Source organism: Ctenocephalides felis, unplaced genomic scaffold, assembly GCF_003426905.1.
Source record: "Ctenocephalides felis isolate EL2017-DRISC unplaced genomic scaffold, ASM342690v1 CF-g0.4_SCAFFOLD_00845, whole genome shotgun sequence".
In the NCBI taxonomy this organism is placed as follows: domain Eukaryota; kingdom Metazoa; phylum Arthropoda; class Insecta; order Siphonaptera; family Pulicidae; genus Ctenocephalides; species Ctenocephalides felis.
The window spans coordinates 22425983-22438343 of record NW_020536999.1 but is presented as its reverse complement, the minus strand read 5'-3'; the positions used below and the strand labels follow the sequence as shown (position 1 = coordinate 22438343).

The 12361-nt window shown below is 30.1% G+C and overlaps 1 protein-coding gene across 1 annotated transcript in view; it reads right to left on the bottom strand.

The window, feature by feature from the left end:
• The window catches only part of LOC113363080, a 44032-nt gene extending 32426 nt beyond the window's left edge, over positions 1 to 11606 (bottom strand). The window contains exons 1-2 of the mRNA XM_026605567.1: positions 10579 to 11606; positions 9033 to 9268 (exon numbers count right to left, since the gene is read on the bottom strand). Of these exons, the coding sequence (XP_026461352.1) occupies positions 9033 to 9268; positions 10579 to 11145 (803 nt within the window). The 5' untranslated portion in view covers positions 11146 to 11606. The remainder of the gene's footprint in view (positions 1 to 9032; positions 9269 to 10578) is intronic.
• Positions 11607 to 12361: the final 755 nt, after the last annotated feature.

Sequence of the window (12361 nt, the reverse complement as noted above, 5' to 3'; positions counted from 1 at the left end):
AGTTTTTTGAATCCTTCCAATCGGATGCTTATTACTCTCAAAAGTTGTCATTTTGTGCAAATTTTGCTCCGTATCTCGGAAACGATTGGACCTGCCTTTGCCAAAAACTAATCACCACTTCTCCCCATCATTACGAATTGAATGTTGGACGATTGCAATAACTTACCATACGGGAAGTTTAAAATTATATTGATTTTTGTTTTCAGTTGGAGTAATTTTTTTAGAGCCAGTTGTTTATTTACAGTTCAGTCTGCCTGATACACTTTTACATTTCAGTTTGCATTTTATTTCATAAGAAGATTTTTTGGTTTAAAATTGCAGGGCACATAGAACAAAATTTAGCTATTTTTACTACAATTCGATAGGTTGCGAATGCAAACTGTTATAAACTTTCCTAGGACAAATTATTTATATTGGACAAAAATTAGTACCTGATTCAATGAAGGCCTCTGTGATTACTTTTGGCATACTCTTATTTTGTTAAATAAATAAAGTTTCAGTTTTTGTGCTTACTATACCATCATATACTAATTACTAAATACAGTTGCTATAAAGTTTATATCTTCTTATTCAAGAAAAGAAGTCAAATATACTTCTACTTTTTTCAACTATTATATAATAACTAAATGTTATAAATCCCTGATTTTCTATGTGAAAGATCACTAATAAGTTTGTCATGATGTCTACTATACCAGGTATATATAAAAATTTTAATGGTGAGCACCCAGTGGGATGGTGATTATCATTAAATTTATATCGTCCCACTTAGGCAAAAATTGACAAATCTGTTCTTAATTAATAGAGATCGATATTCTATTGACACAAAACCATATACCTATTAGATTTAACGAAATGTTCTTGATAACTGTATAGTATATTACTAAATGGTTTGCCTCAATGTCATCACCACTAGTTTTGGATGGTTATTGCCACAAAATAATTTTTTTGCAAATGTATAAAAAATCAACTATGTTCTTAATTAATATATTTTCAAATTCCAACCTTCTATTATATGTTACCTCAACGTTGTCGATCCCTGATTCCTTTATTAAAGGTCACTAAGTCATCACCGGTACCTCCAGGCATTATACGAGTTTGTTTTAAGCAATTTCATCTAACGGATCACTCATGCAATGTCATATTTTATAATAATAATAATAATGATAATCGTATTAACCATACACGCACATTTAACAAAATGTAGGGTAATGCTGGATGAGATTATAATGGATGCATCTACATATAGTTGGCGAGACAAAGGTGGAGCAACCTGAGAAGATAAAACTTGTTCCGCATAAATCACATGAAACACGAATCATTTCCTGTATGGAAGACCAACCAGGGCAGGATTAGGTAAAAGACAATTGAAAAATAAGTACCTACTTGGAAGAAAGTGGAGGTATGATGGATATGCCTTTTGGAGAAACACCATGGTTGCTGTTTGTAGGAAACTAACATGGGTGACGGATGATGAAGTTAATGGTAGAGTAGACAGTTCATCCTTGCGGAAGAACCAATTGTCATGAATCATTTAAAATAATGATTCAACAGCTGCTGTATTAGATTGTAATAGCACTTTGCAAAAACGATTGCTTTTACTGCAATTTTGTTCATGCAATTTTATGCCATCTCCATTGAGAACAATGATCATACGAAACAAGTTTTGTTTTATGGAAGTACTGGCAAAATATTAGAAAAAGCGTTGTTGCTGGTAAAAAACCAAATACGTATTGATTCCTATCAGCCTCTACTCGTTCATTTAAAATTACATACTTTGCCATATGGTTTCCTGCAAAAACTGGTCAACGCAATATGTTGTTGCATGTTCTTAGAACTAGTTCCAGATCTCCATTTTATTTTGTTTTGTTAATGACCTTAAATATGCCAATTTTGTAACACCAAGGTAACTGTGAATAAAACCGTTACGTCTACGGTATAAACAACCTACCATTCACTTAATAGAGGTGTAAAAATCCATCTTGTTACTAAGATAACTTACAGATTTATCTAGATAAATATATTGAATTATGAGTCCACCAACTTATTTGGGTTCAACGTCCAGAAGTAGTTTATACGGCATCACGATATAATTATAAAATCAATAAAAAATGTATTTATTGGTTTCGAAGAGTCGTTCTTTGTTTGAAAAGGAAATGTTAATGGTTAAGACGTGATAGAGCATAATGATGCATTCAGAATACTAAAACATTTACCAAACATAATATATATTGCTAATTAGAATTGATTAACCATGATGGTTTTTTAGAAAATGAAACGCTATTTTGGACAAGGACATATACAACTTGCACATTAGTATTATTCCACTAGCTAAATTTATCGATTACCCAACGATTTGTTAACACATTGTATATAAAATTAAAATGAAAGTTATTAAATAATTTTATATCAATGCTCTCGCAATTTTTTAATTACTTTCTACTAGATACTTGAATAAAATATTTAATTAAACTCGTACTTTATTTTATTAAGTGGATCGTGAAATGGAAAGAATGGCTCTTCATAACTTTTTAAGTAGCATAAAATATTTAATTAAATTGAATTTTATCTTATTAGAACTGTGAACAAGTGAACAATAAAATAAAAAAGCAAAATTTGAAGATAGATAGATATTTAAATTTTTTAGCACAAAACTATATAAGTAAATACTAAAATATATGGCTTGGTTTCAATAAAAAGATGAAGATGGTATATTTACAATTTGCAATACAAAATATTGAAATTCGCAAAAAAATCGAAAATGAAAATTTTTAACTTCCCGTAGGGTAAGTTATAGTAATCGCAAAAAAATCGAAAATGAAAATTTTTATATATCTTTACGTTTCAGAGGTTTCTGAACATTTTGGCATACCTTAGAAAAAATGGATGTATGTGTGTGTGTGTGTGTGCGTAGTATGTATGTGTGTGCGGATACAAATTTTCGTCGACGATTTCGGGAACACGGATGAAGCAATTTGAATAATTTAAAAAGCATTCTGTCCGTATTGATAAGGAGACGTGCTGATTAGTTTTTGCAGAAGGCAGGTCTAGCCGTTCCGGAGATACGAGGCAAAAAGTGCCAAAAACGGTAACTCAGTTTTTAAGAGAACGGAGCGTCCGATTTGAATAATTCAAAAAACATTTTATTTGTATTGACTAAATAAAAAAAACTGTTCAAATTTTTGGAAAGGCAGGTCCAACGACTTTGGAGATATGGGGGAAAAAGTAAAAAAATGAGCCATTTGGCGGTCAAAAATAAACATTAGACATATGCACATCAAATTATCAGATATTTTATAGAGATTTTGACAATAAGTATAAATTTTGTTTACATTCCTATGGGTTCCGTAGCAATGTTTATCCGTTAAACGGCGACGCGGCGCTTACGCGCTTTATATTTTGTTTCCATATGCAGTTAAAGCCGTACGATTGCTATGAAAAAAAAGTTCAGATCTTTCAAAATATGTCAAAATAAAGAAAACATGTTTTTTCAAAAAAAAAATTTAAAAAAAAAAATTTTTTTTAAATTTTTTTTTTCATAAAAAGTAATTTTTTGTCCAACTTATAGTTTCTCAAAAATCTTATTTTTTCGAAGTAAATTTTTTTCAAGAATGTTAATCGTTTTAAAAAAATAATAATATTTGGTACGGCAAAGTACCAGCAATTTGTCTTAAGGCACAATGCCATACACCACTAGATCTTAAATTAAATATCATTATACTTTACAATTAAGAAAATTATTTAAAAAGCTCCTCAGAATGGACAAATTATTTAATTTTACTGTTTTTTTTGCAAATTGTTAACTCCATAAACTCCTCAAGAATAAAAAATAATATTTTTGACTTCAGGTAAGTAACAGCTAAACTAAAAATTAAAAATTTATGCTGCAAGGATCAATTCTTGCACTTTTATTTAATAAAGGAAAAAAAATACTTAAGAAAAAATGCTATTAGAATTTCTTTGGTAAAACATGTTTTAAAATTTAGAAAAACAACTTACTGTATAAGATTTCACAAGTAATGTCGGTTGAAGAACCAATTGAGTAATATTTGCTAAAAGTTCTGTAAATAAATTGTCCAACTCCTCCATACAACTTTTATTTCTAAGACGCGAAAGTAAATAACTATGAAGAAAAAAAAATAGTTCTAACAAAAGGTGTAATAAAACATATATAAAAAAAATTTTACTCACGACTGTTTTACAGTTTTTCCTGGTCTATATAATTATGAATAAATCTTATATTGCAATAGAACATCTTCTTACATCCATGGTTGTATAAATTACATAAATAACGTTAACAAAGGCATTTTCCCATTGGAAAGTTTTCCATTTTGCATACGATACTGGTACCTACATTTTGCAACATATTGGGGACAAGGTAGATATTGTAATACACAGGGCAAGAAAATAAAATCATTTTTTAGGATTCAATGTCCTAAATGAAGAATTTGAATACATAAATTAACTAAGCATTTTTGATAACTAATTTACAATAAGAAAAACTAAAAAAATTAAAAAATTCACGAGTTTTCACACAATACTGCATCAGAGATGTAGATTGTACTTGGATGAGAATTTTTATCAGAAAATTTAATTTACCATCAGGATATCGATATTATATGTCTATTACTATGTTTTAATATAAGTGCTAAAGACATTTAACAGTATTCTCAATAAATTTCCTTCATATCAAATTTACGAGAGGAATTACTCGCGAATGCAGGTCAATCGCCAGGAACAAGTTTTGTGCAACAAGAAAATGCAGATAGGAACGAGTCGAACCTTTTTTCTTAAGGTTACAGAAAAAAGTAAATATTTTTATCTTACATATATTTTTATTATTAGTATTCAGTAAAATATATATATTTCAGTGAAATATTTTGCAGACACTACAGCAAATGCCATAAGTTCAGACATATCGATCCGAGTGCTATAATGAATTGCAGATATAGAAACCATGAAAATTTTATATAATAAACGACTTTTTTCTTCAGTAAGTCTAAATATAGTTCTATTCACTATTGATGAATATACAATTTATAGCATATGTTTCACAAAAAACTAAAAATATATGCACAAAATACAGAAGCCATACAAAGTACTTTTTAGAATTAGATTGAAATAAAATCGAATTTATTTTATCAAATAATTCAGAAAATAATTTTTTTTGCTGTCTAAATATGTAATAATTGTATCATTAGTCGTTAGTTAATTTATAGATAATTATTTTTGATATTTTCTATAATTTTATAAGATTTTTTAAATTAATATTTTTATGATTCTCAAATTCAGATTTTTAATATTCAAAATATATTTTATATTTATATCAGCAACAATATAGAAATCAAGAATAAAAACTATTTTTTTTTTAAAGGGTGATTGTACTATGGATAAAGAACACTTTCTATTAATTAAACGTTTAGATTAATATTGGATTAATGGACTGATTATATACCTAAAATTTCACATATAAGTTTTAACCTATAACTTTCATAAACCAGAAATGTGGCATACTTCAATTTTTTTTTTATTCCTCGAGACAATTAAAATGTTTCATGGTTTGGGATTAAATTCGTCATATTTCTTAAATTTTATTATGCCGATGTATTGTAAAAAAGAATTTGATGTTCGTCGTGACGAATTTGCTGAAACTTTGAGAGGCGCGAAGATTATTTTTATTTCGACAAAAATTTATTACAAGTCTTCAGAAAAAATGATAAATTATGATTTTTTATGATGTGAAAAATTCTGTGAGACGTTTTTACGATTTTTAGTTATTTTTTTATATGTATTATACTCTAATTGTAAGACTAAATCAATACTTAAATAGTTCGTATCTTGTGGTTTTTTACTTTTAAATTTTATTTATTTTATAACTTAATTTCTTATTTATTATGAAGAAGATAAGTACAAAACAAACAAAAATATCTATTGCATAGACTTTTTTGTTGAAAATTTATTAAATGAAAAAGACAAATATTATATTTAACTTTGTAATGTAATTTGTATTATTAACTTCCCGTATATTTTTTATGACTTTTTGAACATTTACCTTAGTAAAATGTATGTGTGTGTGTGTATAGTATATGTATATGTGTATGTTTGGATACAATTTTTCGTCCAAGATTTCGACAGCACGTATCATCAGATTTAAATGATTCAAAAAACATTCGATTCATATTGATGAGGGGACGTGCTGATTAGTTTTTGGCAGAAGCAGGTCCAGTCGTTTCAAAGATATGGGGTGAAATAACTAAAATTGCAATTTTGAGAGAACCAAGTGTCCGATTTGAGTAATTCAAAAAATATTCGATTCGAAATGATGCGGAAACGTGTTGATTACTTTTTGACAAAGGCAAATCCAGCCGTTTTAAAGATACGGGATAAGAAGTAATACAATTGGCAATTTTGAGAAAACACAAAAAATATCACTTGTATTAATGTAATTAAGATAAATTCATTTGGCGAATAAAAGTTATCATTATACATATGAACATTAAATTATCAGATATTTTTCAAACATTTCAAAGTATTTTAGAGCATTTTAAAATTTTATTTTACGGTACGGAAAGTTCTAGCAATTTGCCCCAAGGCACGATGCTTAATTTTTGATCATTTTGTCTATCGAAAAATTTCTATTAATTTCGACAAAGATGACCTTTGCTCAACTATATAATCATAGAATATTAAAATGCATTGTTTTTACTTAATGCACAAAAATTATATAGAATCTATATAATTAGATATATTGATTCTAATCTAATCTATCTACTTGTAAACGCATTGAGTGAAAATTTGTATTTTCATCAAGGCTTCAAATAAACTGTTTGCAAATAAAGAGTTCATTATATTTTTACAATATTTTACCATTCTTTTTATAAAATTTAATAAAAATGTAAAAAAATATTAGATACAAAAATAGTGGCAAAATGAATGCTTAGAATATAATTTTTATCACTTGTTAGATTTGTATAAAAGTAAGACCACATACTCTTCAGAAACAAATCTCCAAAGGAAGATGTAGTTTCATTTCAGAATAAAATTTGCATCTATTTTACAACTGAGAACAATGGCCGAGTTTTCTATAATATGCATTTCAATAGATCGTGTCACTAGATAATAACTTTCATTTATTACGAGAACCAGACTTTGCATACAGTTAAGTTCAGAATTGACATCTTTTTATTATATGCGCAAGTCATAAAAGCATAATACAGTAAATAAAAATTTAATATTGCGAAGAATTATGATTCTATCATCATCTTATCTTCGGAGATAACTCGTCCCAAGCAAGTTGAACAGTTAGTATTAATATAGCAAAACTGGTCCATCGACATTTCCCATGTGTTCGATGAGATTTATCTTGGATGCAAATCGGTTTCGTATAAGAAATGATTATTTGATGTAATCAAGAGAATCTAAATGGAACACAGTAAAGGATTCTAATAAGAAGTTCCGAGAATCAACCATGGGAAGACAATACTTCAAGCAAAAAATGTTATAGGCAGTAATCGCTCAATGTTTAATTAGAATTAAATTTCTTTATTGACCATTAATCTAATCTGGATTTATATTTCCTTTTAAACGTAATTAAATCTAGTTTATATCACCGATAGTTCTAACAAAAATTACAAGGCGTACTTGATGTCTTTGAAACATTATCAGAATCTGACTAGTGGTGCATGGCATCGTGCCTTAAGGCAAATTGCTGAAACTACGAAAAATTATTTTTTTTAAAAAAAAATGAATTTTTTTTTAGAACTTGTAAAAATATAGATTTTTTAGATTTTTAATCTTTGTGAAAAAAATGATTTTTTTTATAATTTCAATAATTTTGGAAAGTTTGAATTTTTTTCAAAGCAATCGCAACACGTTAGCTGCGTAGAATCAAAATATCGAAGCGCGTAGGCGCCGCGTCGCAGTATAAAGTATAAACATTGGTACAGAGCCCATAGAAATGTAAACAGAATTTGTTATTATTAAAATATCTATAAAATATATGATAGTTTGATGTGCATATGTCTAATGATCATTTTTGTCAGCCAAATGACATTTTTTCACTGTAATCTCCGAAATTGCTAGACCTGCCTTCCTGAAAATTCTATTATTTCTTCATTTGGTCAGTGCAAATGAAACATTTTTTAACCTTTTCCATTCGGATGCCGCCGCTACGGCAGCAAAATTCATGTAAATCTCGGAATTAGCAAGTCATTCATTCATTTGAAAATCATTCAAATCGGACGCTCCGTTCTCTCAAAAATTGAATTACACTTTTTGGCACTTTTTGCCCATGTCTTCGGAACGGCTCAGCCTGCTCATGCCAAAAACTTATCACCACATCAAAAGAAATCGAATGGTTTTATGATCATTCAAATTTGTTGATTCTTGTTGTCGAAATCGTCGGCAAAAATTGTATCCGCACATACAAACACACACGCACGCTCACACACACATCACTTTTTTCTGCGGTATGCCAAAATATTCAGAAACCTCTGAAACGTGTAGATATACAAAAAAAAATATTTTCGATTTTTGGACGATTACAATAACTTACCCTGCGGGAAGTTAAAAATTGTATGCAATATATCATTTATCTGACATTTGTGTACAAAACTAGAAGTGATAGCAATTTGCTTTACAATACACAACTAGTTTGATTACATAACCTCTTGATTTTCAATCTGACTCATTAAATCTTTCAAACATGTCGTAAGAGCTATAAATGTCTAAGAATTTATGAGGTTCTTGAAATCTGCCTAAAAGCAACCTTCACAAATAATATTTTTCTAGTCAAAACCTACATCAAAAATATTTTACAACGTTTGATATCTTACTGTAAATAACAAAGTTTTAACAGTTGTGCAAAGAAGAGATTTGTACCATCTGTTAAACCGTCTGTAGATATACAACGTTTTAAATAAATAAATATTCATATCTGTGTATACAATGCTGGGGAGATAAAACTGACCTGCTTAATAATAAAATTGTTTATGAAATAAAATTTAATTAATAACAACTATCATTTACCCACTTACCCTGATTGATCTACAGAATCTGCACAACTGCTTTCGACGCTGGTGTCGCTGCCGGTGTCTGTCGAAGATAAACTTGCTGCTCTTCTCGATCTACTTGACGCCGAACTACTTCTCGGCCTTTGGCCAATTGCTGTTGCAACTAAGGAATTACTGTTAACTTGAACTGGAGCACTCATAGGCCTATTATTGATTCTTGTCGTTGGGTTGATAGATGGCAAATTGGATACTGGTTCGTCCTGTTTTGGTTATTTGATGGTAACTGATCTAGGGTAAACGGTCTTCGGATATTTTTGAAATGGGACTTCATAATAAATTGAAATATGAAAATGATGAATTAAATTAATAACTAAAATTCTAAATTGTGTGGAAATATTAAATTATGTGGAATTATTTAGGGGGCGTCCATTAATTACGTGTTCGAGTTTTTAAGGATTTTTGGACCCCTTTCATCCTTAGTGATATTCAAAATTAGCCCCCCTTTCCCACCAAACATTACGTGTATTTTTAGTTACAAAAAATGGTAAAATTTGCTTTTTTTAAATGTTTGATTTTTTAAAATACTAGTGGGGTGTATGGCATCGTGCCTTAAAGCAAATTGCTGGAACTTCCGTACCGTAACGAAATGTTCGAGGAATATTAATTGTTTTTAAATAGATTATTATAATTATTGTAACATTGTCTAATATTTATAAGAATTATATAAACTGAATTGCAAAGTTAAAATTATTTGTTTAAAGTATATTAGAACTTTAGTCAGAATTAAAAATGAAATCTGAATTATTTTTGATATACAAAAAAAACTAAAAAAAAAATACACGAAAGTTTTTTTTTCCAAATCAATTTTGTTAAAACAAGCTGAAAGTTCTTTCAATCATTTAAATTGGACGCTTAGTTCTCTCAAAAACTGCCATTTTTTGCACATTTAGATCTGTATCTTCGAAATTTTGCCAAAAAACTGCCATTGCCAAAAACTAATAATCACTCCTCCCAATCATTACTAATTGAATGTTTTCTAGATCATTCAAATCGGATGCTCCGTTCACTCAAAAACTCGATTTCTATTTTCTGCACTCTTTGCTCCGTATCTCCGAAACGGCTGGACCTGCCTTTGCCAAAAACTAATCAGCTCTTCTCCCTATAGATAGAAATCGAATGGTTTTTGAACCATTCAAATCGGTTGATCCGTGCGCCCGAAAACATGACTGGAAATTTGTATCCATACATACATACACACACACACATCCATTTTTTCTGAGGTATGTCAAAATGTTCAGATACCTTCAAAACGTCGAGAGATGTAAAAATTTTCAATTTCGATTTTCGGCCCATTACAATAACTTACCCTACGGGAAGTTAAAAATCAGGTAAAAAATACACATGATATCTTACTATACCCTTCTCTCCCACACGTGATATTTTGTCCTCCCCCTCCCCCTAAAAACCTCACGTGATTAATGAACGCCTCTTAAGGCTACAATTTGCTAAATATATTTATTTTTCAGTAAATGATTTTATTTTTGTTGAAGTCCCATTTCGATATATTTACCTCCTGAAGAACAATAGGTTGGGCCCTCCTCATCGACCTCCTCAACCAGGCTTGCGCCACAACGTCTGGCACAGCCACGTCCTGAATCCAACTCCAATCCCTCCTACTAGACACATGCAAATCCTGATCCGATCCTGTCAACCTATCATTAGGAGCCGTCCACGTTGATCTCAAAGGATTCCTTCTGCAAAAATTCCTAGATTCTCGACCAGCAGACGCCGGTCTCCGTCTTTCGGGTCGCACAGGTCTGGTTTCATCCAAAACGAAACCTTGATTGACATTACCTGCAGGTTCGTCGTTATCTAAACTTTGGAGATAGTTATCTAATTCCATGAGACACTGCTCGATCTCACCAGACGTGTCAGCACTTGCAGGAGGAACTACATCGGTTTCTTCAGGAAGAGTGGAATAAAACGCTTCTTCGTCGATGTACAAGGAATTTAATGGTGTCATAAAAACATCCTCGCTGTCGGATTCATGTTTGTTCGCGTCTACATTTTCAATAACGATCCTGGGATTTTGCGATCCATCAGGACTTCTCAAATCTATTAAATCCGGCGGAGCCATGATTGAAACTGTATTTTATTTTCATACGTCTACAAATGAAATCACTTTCTTGGTCACTGAGAGAAGAAGAATCTGTATCATTGTTTGTCACAAGTACATATAATAATTACACATCGCGCGCACAATTGTAAACAATTAGAACTTATTAATAAAATTAACGAGACGGCAATTAGCGCTTGTCGTTATTTTTTAAAATGAACCTTGCAGAATAATTAATGGCTTTATAATACTAATTGCCAATACCCTCAAAATAACACAAAATATATTACTCAACTTATAAAAATGTAACACAAAAATACTTATAGGCTTTGGCAACATGAAACAATCATGCCTTGAAACTAAACTAAAACGCACGAATTTAAATGGAGTATTAAAACTAAAACTTCTACACACTTAGCACACAGAACTATCTACATTTTCTAACGACTTTTCCGGCACTTTTCATTTATAAAAATCATTTTATTAACATTTAACGAAGCGCAAACATTCCGAAAGTTTTTAGTTCGAAGCAAGAAATGTTCTTTCACGGCATTGCACCAGCGCAATGTGCTGCGTTCGTTTGGAACAGAACTTGCCTAAGGTACCTGAGTAATAATAGACGGAGAGCTGGATGTTCAATTATTCAAAATGAGAAATATAAAAAATATTTATAATAATTCACTACCCCAGCTACTACCCTCTATAAATATTAAGTGACATTTCTGAATGTATTGATAAACAGTGGTGCATGGCATCGTGCCTTAAGGCACTTTCCGTGTAAAATTAGATTTAAAACAAAACCTTTAAAATTTTTTAACATTTAAAAATTGAATTTTTTTGAATTTTTGAAAAATTTCTTTTTGAAAAATTGGATTTTTTTTTATTTTGAAGTTTTTTTATACTTTGAATTTTTCTAAAATTTTGAATTGTTTTCAAAGCAATCGTGCTGCATGGCTGTTTTACAAAAGAAATAATCCAACGGATTTAACGGATAATATATTAGGGCGGAACTCATAGAAATGTATACCAAATTCATACTTAAAATTAAAATCTCTGAAAAATATCTGATAATTTGATGTGCATATGTCTAAAAATCATTTTGACCGTCCAATGGCGTTTTTTTCACTTTTTCTACTCGATCTCTGAAACCGCTAGACCTGTCTGCCCAAAAATTGGAACGGTACTTCATTTTGTCAATACAAATAAAATGTTTCTTCCAAACGACTAAACCTGCCTT